General features: G+C 40.9%; 1 protein-coding gene across 1 annotated transcript in view; it reads right to left on the bottom strand.

Annotated features, from left to right (window-relative positions):
* Positions 1-20,556, bottom strand: part of ACOX3 (acyl-CoA oxidase 3, pristanoyl) — a 95,105-nt gene that overhangs the window by 53,713 nt on the left and 20,836 nt on the right. The window contains exons 9-10 of the mRNA XM_068104529.2: positions 19,628-19,813; positions 19,282-19,404 (exon numbers count right to left, since the gene is read on the bottom strand). Coding sequence (XP_067960630.2) covers positions 19,282-19,404; positions 19,628-19,813 — 309 coding nt within the window. The remainder of the gene's footprint in view (positions 1-19,281; positions 19,405-19,627; positions 19,814-20,556) is intronic.

Raw genomic sequence — 20,556 nt, forward strand, 5'->3', positions numbered from 1 at the left:
CAACCTCTTTTTACATTCCTTCAGGAACGCTTTGTGAAGCTTGGTTCCCTCTTCAATCACAATGTTTTTATTTATGGTGTTTTAGGACCGTCTTCCCTTAGAAATGTGGTTTTAATGAATTTTTTAATTGGCCAGGCCAAGTTTGCAATTTATAAATCCAGAAAGAAAAAAATGGGAAACGCTTCTGACTCGTCATATGATGTACTGCTCACCTTTAAGGCTCTTGTAAATGCAAGACTAAAGCTAGAGTACCGGTTTTTTAAAATGAACAAGAATTTAACATGTTTTAAAGAAAAGTGGGTTTTTAATGATGTCATATGCACACTTGATGATGATTTGATAATAATTTTTCCTTGAGACCATTTTTATTGTGCTTTGTTTCTTTATGACTGAACATTACTGATTTTTTGTACTCTTGTAATAAAAGGAAGAAACAGTCAGTCTCTCTCTCACTCTCTCTCTCTCTCTCTCTCTCTCTCTCTCTCTCTCTCTCTCTCTCTCTCTCTCTCTCTCTCTCTCTCGCGCGCCCCCTGCTGGTCGCTGGTGAGTCGTGCGTGGGTGTGGCAATCATGGCTGCTGTGTGTGAGGAGCTGTGAGTACTGTGTTGTGTTGTTGCCTTTCCCATCCCCCTTTTCACTCCCTCTGTGTCCTTGTACGTGTTTGTGAAGTTTTCCCCGTGTTTTCATTCTTTGTTGAGACAAGAGAGAGAAAGAGAGCGCGCATGGTGAGTTTGGTGCGAGTCCTAAAGAACCTTGTGTTCTTCGGGCCTGTGCTCTGCTTGCCGTGTTCTTCATTACCGTCGTTTATCGGCTCCCTTATTCTATTTCTTTTCTTTTTACCTTCGCCTGCAGGCTTTGCTTGCGAGAGGTTCTATTTTGTTTTGTTTTTTCAAATATTTCCTTAGTTTTGGTTCATTTATCGCTATGGCAAACAGTCGTTTGCAGAACAGCATTTACGAGTCACTTACTCGTAAAAATGGGGTAATCGTTAGTCCACCCGACGGGGTTCGGGTCGATGACGTCGTGATGGGCTTGGGTGAACTCGTTGGTTTTGAAAATGTGTTAGCAGCTTCAAAGATGAACCAACGAGTTGTTGTTTTTCTTTCCGAGGAGCGCTATGTCGCTCAGGCGGTTGAAACTGGTTTGTCCTTACCGCCAGATATTTTCGTTAACGTTAGTATGTTGGACTCACCGGCGGTGAAAATCACTTTATCTAATTTACCGCCTTTTGTTAAAAACGAACAGATTTTGTCCGTTTTAACACAGTTTGGCACCGTGGTGTCAAAAATTTCCATGATTCCCTTCCGTTTGCGTTCGGATTCTACAGTCCGCCATATCATGTCCTTCCGGCGGCACTGTTACATGGTGTTAAAAAACAATGCTCAATCGCTCAATGCTTCAGCTACGTTGGTCGTTGAAAATCGAAATTATCGAATGTACATCGCAACAGAGACAATGACGTGTTTCACGTGTGGTGCCTTCGGACATTTAAAAGGTGCTTGTCCGAAGTGTGTATCCGGTGGCACATCTAGACAGTCAGGAACAAATGCCGATCCTAGTGGCACATCTAGACGGACAGAACCAAATGTCGATCTTCGCAATTATAATGGCGCGTCTGGGACGGCAGATCAGCCTTCACATTCGAGCGCGGAAATCGATAATTCACCGGCTGATGACGTGGGTTTTACTACCGTGTCCTCCAGGAGGAGTTATAAAAGAGGAAGCGGTAATGAGGACATACAGGCGAGCGTTTCGAAAAAGATAGCGCCGTCAAACGAACGTAATGTTTCTTTTTTAGAAACAGAAGCCCCTGCAGCTGGTCTTCTGCTGCAGAATAGGTTCAGTGTGTTTGCTGAAATGGAAGAAGACGTTTCCGTTCATTCCTCTCATGAACAAGGACCAAGCGCAATGCCCCAAGATGGTGTGGTAACCCCCCCGGTTACTGAAACTAAAGTCAAGAACCACAAACCTGCTCTCGTCCCGCACCCTGCTGACGATGAAGTGTCTGAAGTAATGGAGGCAGAAGAAGTAGCAGCTCCAGAAGGAGAGTGCAAAGCCTCTGATACAAAAACGTTAATCCCTGTTACGGTTTTTAAAACTCCCGCTGTGGAAACAGCTGCACCTTTAGTAGAAGACGATATTCCCGTTATGAGAGCATCGGTTTCGGTGTGTGGGGAAAAAAATGAAGACCTTTCAGATTACGACTCAGATGGGGCCTCGTCGCTCGCCTCTAGTGCTAGTAGCGAGGTCTGGAATGACCCAGCAATAGCCAAGGAACTGGAGGGTGATGATGATTTATCACCCATGGAAATTCTAAAGTTTCTTCAGGACACCTTTCGAAAGAAAAAGGTTAAAATTATAACCTTCTTCCCGAACCTGTCTGGCTTTATAAACTCCTCAAGACGTCTCCTCCTTAAGGCTGAACAACTTGGTGTGACTGAGTCACAAGTATTTCGCCTGAGAAAGTGTGTATTGAAAGCTCGGAAAGAGCTACAAGCACACCCTAACTTCCCTGTACATGATAAATCTTCCCTACCTACACCATGACCTTCTCTGTTGTAACTTTAAATATAAATGGGGGACGTTCACCCCTGCGTAAAGCTCAGGTAAAGTTGCTTGTCGAGCAAAAACATTTCGATGTTGCTCTTTTGCAAGAGACAAGATGTAGCTCTTCGTGCATGAGCGAATGGACTCGCATCATGAAAGGACAGTGGTTCTTTAGTAGCTTGACCTGTCCTAGTGCTGGAGTGGCTATTTATTTAAATCCTTCTTTCTGTCCTGAAAATGTCACTTTTAAGGAGATTACTAAAGGGCATTTAGTCTCAGTTAATTTCTTTTATAATGGTTACAAACACACTTTAATAAATGTATATTCACCCAGCACGAGCACAGAAAGATTAGTTTTTTTCACACAGTTAGAAATGTCCCTCACACACCTTGATTTTGATGGTCTTGTTTGTCTGTGTGGGGACTTTAATTGCACACTGTATCCCACCCTTGATCGTAATGGAGAAGAGCCCCACCCATCAAGTACAACACCCTTAAAGAGAGCATTGTCCAAATTCTCCCTTATGGATGTATGGAGACTCCAGAACCCATCTGCACGGCAATACACGTGGTGCCGATGTGCAAATGGCCGGTTATCTCTTGCAAGGCTAGACAGATTTTACATAAATAATGACTCTCTAAATGTCATAGACCATGTTGACACCACCCCAAGTGGTTTTTCGGACCATCACATGGTTGTTCTTCATATACTCTCCCCGGCTCGAAATCGTGGCACTGCCCATTGGACCTTCAATGTGAGTCTTCTGCAAGATGACGCTTTTCCTGTCGCCTTCCGAGCCTTTTGGGAAGCCTTACTACTACGGAAGCCTTCCTACTCCTGCCTCACACAATGGTGGGACAATGCGAAAACCCATATTAGGACCTTTTGCCAGCAATATAGCTCCTTTTGTACAAGGAATGAATCTGCGCTGCAATCTCTAATTGCCAAAGAAATATTGTCTCTCCAGTCAAGCCTCCCAGCTCCCAGTGCCGAAAGGACTAGTTCTCTAATAGCAACGAAGAAAGCACTCCTTGCTCAACTCTGTGCAAAACAAGCCAGAGGGGCTCTAATAAGGCTACGAATGGAGAACTACAGCTCTATGGATACTCCTTCCAAGTTTTTCTTTGCTTTGGAAGTGTGGAAGTGTAACTCAGTGTAACATATTGATTGGCCCTGGTAACTTATTAATTAACCTGGTAACAAAGCAGATACATTGTACATGCAAACTCTGTTAAAGACGAGTTTGTAAATGAGTGTCAGAATGTGTATGAACAATGTAATCTCTTGAAACACCTGGTCAAGGCCCCAGGCTAGAGCACCCCCCCCCCCCTGCTGTGTAAATGGAAATCACAGCAGGAGGGGAGCGAGCTGATGCCAGGACTCGGTGCGATGCATGACCTCGGGACATTAGCGGAGAGGAGATTAAGTCCAGTTTGGCGATATAACGAGAGCAAACGTTGAGTAAAGTAGACTTGTCCTCAGAAGCCCTGCCCGACGGAACGATGGAATGAACGAGTACGGCGCTGCGGAAGAACATCAGCCGAACGAAAAGGACCATGGAAAAGAGTTAATCTCAGCCATTGAATAATGCGGTATTATTTGGTAAATGGAATGAAGTGAATAATAAACCAGACCTTTTGTAAACCTGAGTCCGGTCATTGGAGTCCTGTGAGTCATACACGAAATTCTTCCACAATATGGAGGCACCGCTGAAATCAATTGTACAAGCAAGTAAAAGGTGAGTGTGTCTTGTTTAGTCCAATATGATTTACGAACTTGGAAGTTATGTGTACATACATGGGGGAGCAGGTGGTCTGGGGCTTCTTTGCGCACCGATGCCGCGATATAGGTGGCGTGAGCCATCACGAATGGGATTTCGATAAACGACTGTAGCAATTTATTCGTTTTTTTTCTAAATGATTTCTGTAAATACGTATTTTTGCGCTGGTTATTAAAGGGCCTTACTGTGACCTGGAAGCAAACGGAGCAAGTGTGCACCTTGCGACCGCTTGCTTCCAGGACGTGTAAGGCCGGTACACTCGTTTACCCACCCGCACACGTATAAAGTACTACTTTTTTTTTTTTTGCACTTGTTCGAAGCACTTGACTTGCTCGGCGCTCGGCGAGCGACAGGGAACCGGGAAACGGAATTATATTTATATATATATATATTTCCAATATGGTACACCGGCCACAACGATTTTAGCGATTATCCGAGTTTTTTTTTTTTTTTAACGATTTCTGTAAATACGTATTTTTCCTGCGCTGTGTAATTCTTCTGACACGCGCCACGAAGAAACGCACCACTGATGTGCATGAAGCGACTTGTTTGCCGGTTCGGTAAGGTCCGTCCGTACACGTGTACAATCGTGTACACCCGTTTTAAATAAATAATTTTTTTTTCAGTTTTCCCGCCATGCCTATAAATTCATGACAGACAACCCCCCCTCATGCCGGTCCAGAATTATGATGAAAGATGGCGATGGAGAAAAAAAAAAATTGCATAAAATATAAAAATTGATCTGCTTGATGTTAGTTTAAGGGCTGTTCCAAATTTATCCTGATTATGAGAGATAATTACAGGAAATGTGTACTGTTCTTGTTTGGAGATTATAAGACAAAAACAGCAGAGTGGGAATCGGCAGACAATGGAACAGCTAGCGACGAGTGTTTTGTGAGTAGCAACCACTCTCTGGTCGAGGCTCATAGAAAAAAATTGATACTTATTGATTTGGCACGCTTACAATAGATATTAATGGCGAGGGTTCTGTGGTCGTTCGCTTTGGCTTTGCGAATGGACCAAACCATTGCATGTAAATAGAAGGGGGGGTTCTGTGGTCGTTACTGCCACGTGGTTTCAAAGTTTTGTTGTTGTTGTTTGCACGCATGTTTTTTGCAAGCACGTACGGGCGAGCACGTACGTGCGGGCACGCCCTAGTATATATAAATTGAGGTAATATTAAGTTATGGAATTAATTGCTTTCAACAATGCAAAGGGTGACAAAATATGGGATTTTAATGGGATTTTTTTAATGGGATATTGGTTTAGGAATGTTTAGAGGTCATTGCAATGTGATAATGACTTGGAACTTGCTGTTGGAACTTGTTGGAACTTGTTGTTGGAACTTGTTGTTGGAACTTGCTGTTGGCACTTGTTGGAACTTGTTGGAACTTGTTGTTGGAACTTGCTGTTGGAACTTGCTGTTGGAACTTGTTGTTGGAACTTGTTGTTGGAACTTGCTGTTGGAACTTGTTGTTGGAACTTGTTGGAACTTCTTGGAACTTGTTGTTGGAACTTGTTGTTGGAACTTGCTGTTGGCACTTGTTGGAACTTGTTGGAACTTGTTGTTGGAACTTGTTGTTGGAACTTGCTGTTGGAACTTGCTGTTGGAACTTGCTGTTGGAACTTGTTGTTGGAACTTGTTGTTGGAACTTGTTGTTGGAACTTGCTGTTGGAACTTGCTGTTGGAACTTGTTGGAACTTGTTGTTGGAACTTGCTGTTGGAACTTGCTGTTGGAACTTGTTGGAACTTGTTGTTGGAACTTGTTGTTGGAACTTGTTGTTGGAACTTGCTGTTGGAACTTGTTGTTGGAACTTGTTGGAACTTGTTGTTGGAACTTGTTGTTGGAACTTGTTGTTGGAACTTGCTGTTGGAACTTGTTGTTGGAACTTGTTGTTGGAACTTGTTGTTGGAACTTGTTGTTGGAACTTGCTGTTGGAACTTGTTGTTGGAACTTGTTGTTGGAACTTGTTGTTGGAACTTGTTGTTGGAACTTGTTGTTGGAACTTGCTGTTGGAACTTGTTGTTGGAACTTGTTGTTGGAACTTGTTGTTGGAACTTGTTGTTGGAACTTGCTGTTGGAACTTGTTGTTGGAACTTGTTGTTGGAACTTGCTGTTGGAACTTGTTGGAACTTGTTGTTGGAACTTGTTGTTGGAACTTGCTGTTGGAACTTGTTGTTGGAACTTGTTGTTGGAACTTGTTGTTGGAACTTGCTGTTGGAACTTGTTGGAACTTGTTGTTGGAACTTGTTGTTGGAACTTGCTGTTGGAACTTGCTGTTGGAACTTGTTGTTGGAACTTGTTGTTGGAACTTGCTGTTGGAACTTGCTGTTGGAACTTGTTGGAACTTGTTGTTGGAACTTGTTGTTGGAACTTGCTGTTGGCACTTGTTGGAACTTGTTGGAACTTGTTGGAACTTGTTGTTGGAACTTGCTGTTGGAACTTGCTGTTGGAACTTGTTGTTGGAACTTGTTGTTGGAACTTGCTGTTGGAACTTGTTGTTGGAACTTGTTGGAACTTCTTGGAACTTGTTGTTGGAACTTGTTGTTGGAACTTGCTGTTGGCACTTGTTGGAACTTGTTGGAACTTGTTGTTGGAACTTGTTGTTGGAACTTGCTGTTGGAACTTGCTGTTGGAACTTGCTGTTGGATCTTGTTGGAACTTGTTGTTGGAACTTGTTGTTGGAACTTGTTGTTGGAACTTGCTGTTGGAACTTGCTGTTGGAACTTGTTGGAACTTGTTGTTGGAACTTGTTGTTGGAACTTGTTGTTGGAACTTGCTGTTGGAACTTGTTGTTGGAACTTGTTGGAACTTGTTGTTGGAACTTGTTGTTGGAACTTGTTGTTGGAACTTGCTGTTGGAACTTGTTGTTGGAACTTGTTGTTGGAACTTGTTGTTGGAACTTGTTGTTGGAACTTGCTGTTGGAACTTGTTGTTGGAACTTGTTGTTGGAACTTGTTGTTGGAACTTGTTGTTGGAACTTGTTGTTGGAACTTGCTGTTGGAACTTGTTGTTGGAACTTGTTGTTGGAACTTGTTGTTGGAACTTGTTGTTGGAACTTGCTGTTGGAACTTGTTGTTGGAACTTGTTGTTGGAACTTGTTGTTGGAACTTGCTGTTGGAACTTGTTGGAACTTGTTGTTGGAACTTGTTGTTGGAACTTGCTGTTGGAACTTGTTGTTGGAACTTGTTGTTGGAACTTGTTGTTGGAACTTGCTGTTGGAACTTGTTGGAACTTGTTGTTGGAACTTGTTGTTGGAACTTGCTGTTGGAACTTGCTGTTGGAACTTGTTGTTGGAACTTGTTGTTGGAACTTGCTGTTGGAACTTGCTGTTGGAACTTGTTGGAACTTGTTGTTGGAACTTGCTGTTGGAACTTGTTGGAACTTGTTGTTGGAACTTGTTGTTGGAACTTGCTGTTGGCACTTGTTGGAACTTGTTGGAACTTGTTGTTGGAACTTGTTGTTGGAACTTGCTGTTGGAACTTGCTGTTGGAACTTGTTGTTGGAACTTGCTGTTGGAACTTGCTGTTGGAACTTGTTGTTGGAACTTGCTGTTGGAACTTGTTGGAACTTGTTGTTGGAACTTGTTGTTGGAACTTGTTGTTGGAACTTGCTGTTGGAACTTGTTGTTGGAACTTGTTGGAACTTGTTGTTGGAACTTGTTGTTGGAACTTGTTGTTGGAACTTGCTGTTGGAACTTGTTGTTGGAACTTGTTGTTGGAATGTTTTGGGAACATTCAAATGTTGGGTTTTGCTAACGTTTCCACAACGTCGCCACAACGTTTCACTTTCGTTGTTGCAACGTTTTGCTCCAACGTTTTGGGAACATTCAAATGTTGGGTTTTGCTAACGTTTCCACAACGTCGCTACAACGTTTCACTTTCGTTGTTGCAACGTTTTGCTCCAACGTTTTGGGGACATTCGAATGTCAAGTGAATCGAATGAGAATTCAGGAATTATTTCATTATTAACGATTAATGAAGTACTTATTTAATTAATTACATTTCTTATTACATTACAGTAATTACATTACAGTAATTACCTGAGGTAATTACAGTAATTACAGTTCCGGTAATTACAGTAATTACAGTAATCATTACAGTAATTGCAGTAATCTTATTACAGTAATTACATTACATTAACTCAGGCACCTTTTGAGTAAGGAAGCTGATATTTGGACATGACACTGACCAAGTGATGTGGCTGTCAAGGAAAATATTGATTTATTGATTAATCATTTAATAAATTAACTCGTTGATTTATAAATGACTTATTTAATTAAAATTCCTGAGAGATACATCTTCGGATGAAATACTTGCAGATTGGTTATGCTATGAGCCAATTGATTAAGGAAAATATTTTGTGATGGCCATATTGGCAATTTCGTGGCCATATTCGTGGCAACTCAGTTAGTGCCACTGCACCTTTAAAATGCATCCCTGCGTTCATTTTTCGATCGATTGAGTTGAAATTTTGAACAATCGGATCTGGACTGTCGTTGTTAACGACTCTAGCACGCACTCGTCCAATCAAGATGGAGCGGTATGGTCCCCGGATCATCACTGCCCGCAGTTTTAATTAATTTTACTTTTCTCTTGGGCATATAATTTTGAAGACATGCATGTCATGATAGAGGAAATGTTTGTTCTGTTAAACGGAATAAATGTTGTTTATTTGTGTGGGTGTGTATTTTTGTGTATTTGGATATATTTTCACGACTAATTCCAGTTATCGTCCTGCAAAAGGTCTGCTCGTTCTTTTCCTTTGAGTCGTAAATTCCTGTTGAATTCTCATTAAAAAGCGGAATTAAGTACGCTGTGTGATGATGGAGATCCTTGATGACGAATCAGGAATAGTGAATGAGCAGACAAATATCACGGATGGTACACCAGATAGGGAAAATGTAGATGAAACCCCTTTTTGCTCAGGTGCTGTGTAGCGCTGCACAAAGATCCATATGAGCGGGGCCTGGGTGCTGTGTAATTAGTACACAAAGAACCAATTACTAGGGTGCTGAATAAACACAAAGATCCATTTTTGGAGCTGGTTCTCCCGGTGCTGTGATTTATTCAAAGAACCAAAATCTTGTAAGAATTAAGATATGATTTGTCGACATCATAAATACTTTAATATATGTAACGATTTTTGTAACGATCATCCTGCAAAAGGTCTGCTCGTTCTTTTCCTTTGAGTCGTAAAATCCTGTTGAATTCTCATTAGAATGCGGAATTAAGTACGCTGTGTGATGATGGAGATCCTTGATGACGAATCAGGAATAGTGAATGAGCAAACAAATATCACGGATGCTGCGGCTGGAGCAGGGGAAGCGATTTTTGAATTGTTCAGTGATTATTCGATATTGTTATGACTTATTGTCAATAGGTATACTAAGTGGCCATGAGGTAGCCTGTTGCTATGTACAGTTTTATTCTATTGTTGATTATACCACATAGCTGTGGTGATAAAGGAAATGTTCGTTTTAAATAGATGATTATGATAGGACCATGACTATAAAATCATGATGATTATTATGAATGATATCATAGGGTTCAAATGCAGAATGCTGCATGAACTTGGGAAAGAACTTTCAAGCCCTATGGGATAAATTGGGTATTACAAGCGATGGAGTTTCAAAATTTAGCATGATTGAAGAAATTCTACAGTCTTATTTCAGGAGTTTTACGAAATTTATATTGCCAAGAGATTTTGGATACTATTAAAAGAAAAATGATGAGATGTTTTTCCCAATGAACTTTAATATCTGCCATCCATTTTGGCTGTCTCACGAATGAAGGATGAGTTGCCTTTAGTGGTTGCAAAGAAAATTTGTGGAGACCAGGCAAAATGGGGAAATATGTCAGATATGACCCTAGGACAGGACGGTGATTCATCAATTAACATGAGGTACGAACCAGAGGTGACGACCGATGAGATTCGATCTCAGTCAATGGATGGACCTGTCCTGACATCATTGGGGAAAGGGCTTATGCAAGGAGTCATCCAAAATGATTAATTTGATTTATTGATGAATATTGATGAATTAATTGAAATTGAATAATTGATTGAATTGTTAATTGATTGAATCTAATTGATTGAATTTAATTGAATAAATTTAACTGAATAAATTGAACTGAATAAATTGAATTGAATATATTGATTGTTTGATTAATGAAAATGCGGTCTCAAGAAAGAAGCTTTGATATCTTTGCGAGATATTATCAATGTGGAGACAACCTGGGAAAATTGAGCAAGGTGGTGAGTTTATATACAGATATATATGTGCGGTTACCATTGTGTGATTTCCCCGTCAAACAGAGCGGACACCTGAGGATTCACCCATTTCATACTGACCCTCCGGCTCATCTGCAAATACTGATCTGTGAGATTGGATTGTGCAAAAGCCACAGCTGAGGGAGATTCTCTGGAAATCACCGTGTGAACAGGTGGAGAGACCCTTCCTGGAGGTACGAGTGAAGCTTTAGAGGAACAAACTACAACACATCCAACGCTACTTTGATAAAAGGCAGAATGGGAAATGGAGCCTACAAGAATACACAAGGACAACCAGAGATTCCACAAAAAGGTACTTGTACACATCATATGTACGACCGTTATGGTGCCGAAGCTATAAGGCAGGTCGAGAATTGGTATTTGTGGACAAAGGGACATGATGAGGAGTTTCCAAGAGATGGTACATTTGAGCGAAGTCGATTGGAAAGATTAGAACAAAGATTGAAAGCCAGAAAGAGACAGAATCTAACGGTAGACTGGCTTGCATTCCATCTTTGGGATGGTGAATCCAGACAACGGGAACAGCAAGAACAGATAACGGATGTAGAATTTAAAATAAAAAGGATACAGGATACAGTGGAGGAGACAAATGCACAACTGCCCTCGAAATTAGGAATGAAAGTGACAGTTGTCCCATCTGATTTCCAGTTGTCTCCCCAAAAAGGACGGTACAGAGAATTTTTTCGTGTTTCAGGAGATAACGAGAGATTGCAGTGGCAACTCAGGGATGTAGAGATGCAGCCCAGCAATACAAGTGCACAGGTGCACAGCCCAGGTAACGACAGAAGCCGGTGCTTCAACTGTGGAGAGATGGGACACTGGATAAGGAGATGCCCATATCTGAGCAGAAGACAATTTCGACAGGGAAACCAAGGACAAAGAAACCAAGGACAAAGAAACCAAGATCAAGGGTACCAGTGCTGACCGATACCTCAGACAATGATTAGGCCTTCATTGCGACAAATCCCAAATGACGATTGGCCTCAACAAATTAGATTACTGGACAAACATGAATAACTGTCGATGATTCTTGTGTCTGAAAAGTTTTCAGAGCAAGAATGATTCATTTTTCTTTTTGCTTGTTAACAAATTAATAATTAATTGATCAAATGCCAAAATTGGATCTTCTATTTTGGGCACAGCAATTTTAAATTTACAAAGTTTGGAACAATTGCGTTGCAATTGTTGGCAAACCAAGTAACAAGAGTCACATGATGATCAGGTGGGAATTTCGGACTATTGTTCCGCACAATTGATAGGTCAATGGTCGACTGACATGCAAATGGGTGTGTAGTCAAAATTTGGATAGATTATTGTGAAGGCAGAAAGGGTAATTTCAATTTGACATCATAAAGGTTTTCTAAGAATGGACTTTTGGTTCATTTGTCTATAAGCATTTTGAATTTGATTGACAAATTTTATGAAATTGAAATAAAATTGACACCCATCTGATCTGTAAATAATGGTTCCAACGCAAACAAATATGCATAATGCATGTGTGTGTGTGTTTTTGTGTATCAATCTTACAAGATTGTTGACACCGACAGTGTGCCTGTCTGGAAATGGATAGTTATATGTGGATGGGATTGGGATATGTGGATGGGATTGAATATCCAGAGAATCCGTAAAATAAAATAGAAATATAATTTGATTATGAACATTATCTCTTTTGTCAAGGGAAATGGAATATAAAAAATTTGATGTGCTGGGTTATGAGCAGCCATTAATTAATAGTAAAATTGTGAGTAATTTTGGGATTCCATTTTTGATAGAATGTATATGAGAATAACATCTATTTATGGATATGAGCTTCATAAAAGGAAATGAGGAAGTACAAAAACATCCAAATTTGGGAGAGGTCTTACACTGACTTCCCAGAATACTCGGCTCATGGATTTTATATATATAAACTTGAATTTTATCAGCATATAAATTGTGCTGTATGTAATGGATGTGTTTTAGGCATAGATGATATGGGAAAAGAGTAAAGAAAATTTTGCTGGTTTGAACTATTGTGGGTTTTCAGTTCTGGAGTTTAAACAAAGTCACTGGTTAACAGATGAGAAAGGATAGTAAATAAATTATTCTCTGCTGGGCAAATTAAGTACGATATTACTAAGACTTATGAGAGCTATTGTTCCGCCTTACAGCAGTGGAAAATTATTGGAAAAAATTAGATCCAACATAATGAATCTATAAAAGAATGTGATAGGGATAATATCCTCAATTTGTACTAATTATTTGATTGTGGGTAAAGGAATTAAGTCATCGTAGTGGATTGTTAACAGCAGCCTGAAAATGTCCTGAGAGTGTGCATCCATGTAATCAGAAATCCCAGATTTGTTTTTACAAACAACATTTTGGTAGAGGTCTTGTGTGGAACACTTCCTTGGTAGATAAAAAACGGTACTGCATGCTGGCAGCCACTTTTGCGGCCAGTTAGGCCAAACAAATTGAGAGGAAATTGTAGTTAAATACGTAAGTTACACATGGCTATTTGTAAAAAAGGAAATTTGTTGAGATGGGAAACATTTTTTCGAAGGTTTATTAAGGTGTTATAATATGACATGTGGCAAGGCAAACTATTGGATGGGAAAATTAGATCTGGCTATAGAATAAATTTATTGACCCCTTGAAGTTAATCCTTCGAATCATTGTTTCACTGGCATTTTTGTTCAAATTGGAAATAGTTTGGTAGAGCTTTGGTTAAAACCTTTGGTTGCGGTATCTTGGAACGAATTGATAAACCATAGGAGATTGATAAGAATAGAAACAAATATGGACCCAAAATAGAAAGTTGGATTCATGCCTCTCATTGCAAGCAAGCACATGGGGCTAAGGTGGACGATCCCACAGAAAATGAGGCTGCACCTAGCAGCCCAGCAGAACATTCAGTGGTAGAAAAATGATAGTCGTGATTTACAGTCATTTGAATTACATTTTAACACCCCTTGCATTGATAAACATTACATTTTCAACATGTGATATTCCTACTTGGAATAGTGACATTTATTTGCCTACATGACATACAATTATCTACTGATATTAATACAGCATGAGTGAAAAAAAAATGTATCACAACTACACTCATGATCAGGGGATTGAGTTCAACCCCGGGAGATAGGGGGATCAGGGTAAGACAAATAATCTGATTATGTTACATATTAAGGGATTTTCTTTATTTACCTTTTAGGAAGCTTGTTAGTTTGGTATATAATGTTAAATGTCATCGACATATAACTATGTCATAGGTATGAACATATACAAGGAGTAGCAGACTTGTTTGTTGGTTTAGTAGTTATATTGGCAATTGTTTTAGTGGTGGCTTGCTTGAAAGCCTTAGTGACGGTGTGTTTGAATAAGGTAACCAACAACACGATGATAACGCATGAAGTGACAAATGAGGAAAGAAATGTGGAACCAGAAAAGGAAGACTTTTATGGCAACATAAACAGTAGAATTAAGATAATGGCATAACGACAATGTTATGAGTTGTGTCAATTACAATATCAATGAACTCATATCACCACGAGTGACACACTGTTAAAAAAAAAAAAAAGAGGGAAAAGAAAAAGTGGAGAGGAATTATGGTAATAATACATTATGCTTAATTTGTTGGTTTGGGAAAATTGTTGTTGGGAATTAGGTATTCCCGTTTGTGATTGTAATCATATACAATGCTATTCTTAGTTTAGTAATAAAATACATACCTGATTGAATATTATTTGTGTGACGCATATAAATGAATATAACTTTTTGAGTTAAGGAAAAACAACAAATTGTTGAATGTGAAACTGTCGGAAGATATACATGATTATGCTGATTTCATGGTAAGATGTACCCTATCTGATTCAGTGTGTGCGGAAAGCAGATTCAGATATGACTGAGCATAAAGATAAGACGAGATCACATTTTGGAGGGATTGCTAACGGAATTGGGAAGAAGTTCGAGAAAGAAAATTTGTGGCTAAAAAATGAAGTTAATCGTGGCATACACCCTCTTTCTCAAAGAATGATGAAGACATTCTCCCGTGTAACTTGGAGATGAATGCTTACCTTCACCAAGGAAATTTATGTGACCATTTGCCTGGATCACACTGCAACATATGAAAGAAAGGCGATCACTTACTCTTGTTCGAAGACTTCGAACATTCACCACATCAGAAGTTGCAGGACAACGACATTTTACCTGCAACCTCTGTGAAATGCGGGGACATATGTTATTACTTCACCAACGTCCGGGGAACCAGCATGGAGCTGCAAAAACGGCTGTGCCCTTGTCACAACAGCTGTGCACGATTCTGCTGGTTGCTCCTGGTAAGGACCATGAATGACCTGAACACCATGGTCCCAACATCAGTGTGGATGCATCCGGCATCCCTGTTCCACATCTTGCTGGCCAATCAACGTCACACCAATACTTGCTGCCCACTCACAATGAGGGAGGAGGCAAGTCGACTACAACTGGGTGAAGGCCTTGTTCAAGGAATCATTATGGTTCACAGCAAAAAGTGGCAAGAATGCTACATGGAGAGAAGGGTCAGTCTATGACTCCGCAGTGTTACCACAACAGCGAAATCCTACACGAAGTAGTGCAGGAGCTATGAAGACATTAGGAGAAAATGTTTCATACCTGGATTCAAACACAAGTGATCAGCCCTTCCTTTCAAACAAAGTCAACATTTGTGTGGAGGCAAACGTTTTTTGCCAGATGGTGCAGATGCTGTACAAAACTTGAAAATGAAGTGAAATTGTTGTATCTTGGTGATGGTGAAGTGTTGTTTTGAAAATATATTTGTGATGCAAATGCAATAGATTGAACGATATGGAAGAAGTCAATGACCAACGAAATGTTTTGTGATTCTTGCAGGATGACGGTGTATGCCTAAGGGAATTTGATTACCAAAGTGATTGATTATTTACTTATACTTGTAATGATGTTTACTAGTAGTGATTGATTGTTTACTTATATTGATGTTTAGATTAATGGTTAATATAAACAAAAACAAAAAGATGAGGGAATTGTGGAAGTGTAACTCAGTGTAACATATTGATTGGCCCTGGTAACTTATTAATTAACCTGGTAACAAAGCAGATACATTGTACATGCAAACTCTGTTAAAGACGAGTTTGTAAATGAGTGTCAGAATGTGTATGAACAATGTAATCTCTTGAAACACCTGGTCAAGGCCCCAGGCTAGAGCACCCCCCCCTGCTGTGTAAATGGAAATCACAGCAGGAGGGGAGCGAGCTGATGCCAGGACTCGGTGCGATGCATGACCTCGGGACATTAGCGGAGAGGAGATTAAGTCCAGTTTGGCGATATAACGAGAGCAAACGTTGAGTAAAGTAGACTTGTCCTCAGAAGCCCTGCCCGACGGAACGATGGAATGAACGAGTACGGCGCTGCGGAAGAACATCAGCCGAACGAAAAGACCATGGAAAAGAGTTAATCTCAGCCATTGAATAATGCGGTATTATTTGGTAAATGGAATGAAGTGAATAATAAACCAGACCTTTTGTAAACCTGAGTCCGGTCATTGGAGTCCTGTGAGTCATACACGAAATTCTTCCACAGAAGCACGAAAAAAGAGAAACCAGCAAATAACTTCGCTGCAGGCACCAGGAGGCCGAACAACACACGATCCAAAAGACATTAGAAGCTTGACAAAACGATACTTCTCTGACTTGTATTGTGCCAGAAACATTAAAGAAGACATGATTCATTCCTTAACCACTTCTTTGCCCACCTTGTCCGAACCTGCATGTCAACAACTTGACAAGGAAGTGACTCTTGACGAACTTTTTACTGCTTTGCAAACTTTGCCCACAGGTAAAGCTTCTGGACTTGATGGAATCCCTGCAGAGTTCTACAAAACCTTCTGGGATTTGTTGGGACCTGAGTTGCTTGACCTCTTAGTTGATAGCCTACGATCAGGCTTGTTACCAATCAGCTGTCGCAGGGCTATACTTGCTCTCATACCTAAGAAAGGAGACCTCCAGCAACTTAAAAATTGGCGTCCCATTTCGCTCCTCTGCACGGACTACAAGATTTTCTCAAAAGTTCTTGCCAACCGCCTTAAACCTCTGATTGGGGAGATTGTACACCCCGATCAATCCTATTGTATTCCTAAAAGGACAATACACGATAGCATTTTTATTGTACGTGATATGATCGATATTTGTATTGCTGAACATAGAAATGTTGGTCTGGTGTTTTTAGACCAAGAAAAAGCTTTCGACACGATTGATCACTCTTATCTCTTTGCTGTTTTACGGGGGTTTGGTTTTAAGGAAAATTTTATTTGTTATATTAAAATATTGTATAACAATATTTTTAGTTTGCTCAAAGTAAATAACATTTTAAGTCAGCCTTTCCCTGTTACCAGGGGTATTCGTCAAGGGTGCCCCCTGTCTGGCCTTCTATACTCCCTATCAATTGAACCTTTACTACATCGTTTACGCACACGGCTACAAGGGTTTTATCCTCTGCCGTTAGAAAATCCCGTAAAGACCATTGCTTATGCGGATGACCTCTGTGCAATTGTGTACTCCGATGACGATGTTCGTGCTCTGGTTGAGTCTGTCAAGGAATTTAGCCTGGCAAGCTCGACTAAAGTTAATTGGGAAAAGAGCAAAGCTTTTTACTTAGGTCCACAGAATGAAACTCCCCCTCCAACCCTACCAGGGCAGCTTGTATGGACCAATGAAGGAATACATTACCTCGGTGTCTTTCTTGGAACTCAAGATTTTATTTCAAAAAACTGGGAGTCGCTGATTACCAAAACTGAGCAGCGGTTGATAAAATGGAGGGGACTATTGAGGCAGCTTTCCTTCCGGGGTCGTACTCTGGTCATTAATAATCTCGCGGCATCAATGCTCTGGCATGTTTTCAAAGCACTGCAGGCCCCAGGTTTTATCCTTAAAAAACTTCAAAGCTTTTTTGTGGATTTTTTCTGGGGGGGGAAGCACTGGCTCCGGCCAGGAATACTAAGCCTGCCGATTGCAGAAGGTGGACAGGGGCTAATAGATGTGACGAGCAAAGTGATGGCTTTTCACCTCCTCTCAGCACGAAGGCTTCTATACTCCGACGTCCCATGGAAAGCCTTTGCCCATTGCTTGCTTAGGCAAGCTGGGAAACTTGGCTATGGTGACGAGCTTTTTCTTCTTGACGCGAAGCACGTGGATATGACATCGGTCCCGTTGTTTTACCGAAGCATGCTGGAAGCGTGGCAGGCTGTTTCTTTTCGCCGTGACACCAGTGCTTACTCCCTTCAGATGTTCCTAAATGAACCAATATTTCTAAATTCTTTCTTTGATGGGGTCTGTAGTGACAGATCTTTCATGCAAAAGTTTATTGATGCCGGTGTTACCAGAGTAAAACACCTCAGGAACCCCTTTGTACATAGATGGAAGCCAGCTGCTGACATTGCCGTGGCCACCAGTGTGAGGTCCATCAGAGTCATTGGCAGAATTTTCTCTGTGATTTTACGGACCTTTAAGCAAACCGGGTTAAAATGGGACCCAGACATAGAAGATGCCCTCCATCGATCCCAATGTCCTTTCCCAAATCTTTTAATTTTATTTCAAAGTTTTAGGCTCTTTACCCAGATGGAGAAATCCTCAGTGTACAATCTATGTGTTCTCACTCTTTTTCCTGGCAAACCTGCAGAGCCACAAGCTCAATGGCGAGCGCTGCTTCAAGCTAACCGTTTCACAACAATAAACTGGCAGGTGATGTACAAAGAACCTACTGTCAAGCGCTCGGGTGATCTACAATGGCGGTTAGCGCACAACATCCTGCCTTGCAACATCCTGTCCCACTGTATATGTCCTGAAAACTCGGAATTGTGCCCCTTTTGCGACACCCCAGAGACCATTTTTCACATTTTTATTGAATGTTCAAGGTTGGCCTCGTTTTTTAAAATCCTGTCACGTGTGATCCGGGGGCTCGGTTTGACTTTTACACATTGTGTTTTCATATTTGGTTTTAATGTCTTGTATCAATGTAAAAATGAATGTCTTTTAGCAAACTTTCTGTGTTCTGAGGCAAAACTTGCCATTTATTTATCGAGGAAACGTAAACTGCAGAACATTGACGTTTTAGATGATGACGTTTTAACTGTTTTTAAAGCATTGGTTACATCGCGTGTTCTTTTTGAGTTTGAAACTCAAGATCCTGTTTTATTTAAAAACCGGTGGTGTGCGAAACAATCCTTATGTGGTATGATTGGTGGTGTTCTAACAATCAATTTATAAATCTAAAGTATTGCTTCTTTGTTACCCCTTCCTTTCCTGGTTATTTCTTTTGATGCCTGTACAAACATCCTTCACCATGTAAAACTTGTTTTCCTTGTAATAAAGGGGAAGAAAAGTCAAAAGTCTCTCTCTCTCTCTCTCTCTCTCTCTCTCTCTCTCTCTCTCTCTCTCTCTCTCTCTCTCTCTCTCTCTCTTTCTCTTTCTCTTTCTCTTTCTCTTTCTCTTTCTCTTTCTCTTTCTCTTTCTCTTTCTCTCTCTTTCTCTTTGTTTGACATTTCTAGATAAGTCGAATGAATAGCCACATAATCAGTAAAAACAAATTCGTCAGAAATGAAGAACGAATGGTGGGGCAGGTAAAGATAGGCACAAGATCAGGCCCTGTGATGTCATGTTTTAACATTACCTGTTTCTTGCTGTTTTCCTTCATCAAAACTGACAGCATAAACTCTGTATACTGCATGTGCAATATTTTAGCGAAATGGTCAAGAGCGTAGGCAGCAGCAATGTATGGAATCAGACGCCATTGCTGCAAATAAAGACATAAAAGTTGTATAAAGAACACCTCTGTTCTAGTCCAAGCAAATATATTATTCCTCGCATAGGTAATTAAATTTGCCCGGGAATAAAATTCAAAAATATCCCATTGATTTGCTTTCAGAAATACACCATAATCACACAACGTATTTATGATTACTTGTCTCCCGAAAAATGAAGTTACAACAGGAAAGTTGCAATTACGATGCAATCACCTGTAGCTGGTACTCCAGTACAGGTAATTCTTCCTCGTCATCAGAAGGCGAAAATTGCCGGCGCACCGCAGAGTAGCGCACGGTAATAGTCAGGCCCACTATCATATTCGTGATAGAGGAATTGGAAATGGAAATTCTTCCTGATGACAGGATGCCAAGGCTGGCTCCAAAACGATCCTTTGAATCCTGAGGCGGCAAACGTTAGTGAAGCAATACAACTTCAGCTTGTATACATCAGATTGAGGCTCATGGAAGAATCTACTCATAAACTGGTACTCATGTTAATTATTGCTTTCTAATAAATCAATAAATATCTTTCTTGTGAAACACCACTTTACTTCAAGGTTCGTACCTCTCTCTCTGCCCTTCTCTCTCTCCCCCTCCCTCTTCCTCTCACACCTCACTCCCTTCCGAGTTCCGAGTGTCAGTTCCGAGTGGTAGTTCCGAGTGTCAGTTCTGAGCATCAGTTCCGAGTGGTAGTTCCAAGTGGTAGTTCCGAGTGTCAGTTCCAAGCGTCAGTTCTGAGTGGTAGTTCCGAGTCTCAGTTCTGAGCGTCAGTTCCAGGTGGTAGTTCCGAGTGTCAGTTCTGAGCGTCAGTTCCGAATGTCAGTTCCGAGTGGTAGTTCCGAGTGGTAGTTCCGAGTGGGAGTTCCGAGGGGTAGTTCCGAGTGGTAGTTCTGAGTGGTAGTTCCGAGTGGTAGTCCAGGCTAGGCGCCCAGAGAACGTGAGGCTGATACGTACCAAGTGGAATGAGAACGGAGCTGCAGGGCGCTACCACATACACCGCACCTCTCACTTGCCCTTCTCAATCACCTGCACCATACAACTTGTTCGTTACACATGAGCCAAACAGCTCACATACGGGTGAGGCCAGGGTCGATATCATACCCCACCGGTTCCACTTTATCTGGCTACCATCCTTGCTTATC

The sequence above is a fragment of the Myxine glutinosa genome, chromosome 2, assembly GCF_964187855.1.
Source record: "Myxine glutinosa chromosome 2, kmMyxGlut1.1, whole genome shotgun sequence".
NCBI classification, from domain to species: Eukaryota; Metazoa; Chordata; class Myxini; order Myxiniformes; family Myxinidae; genus Myxine; species Myxine glutinosa.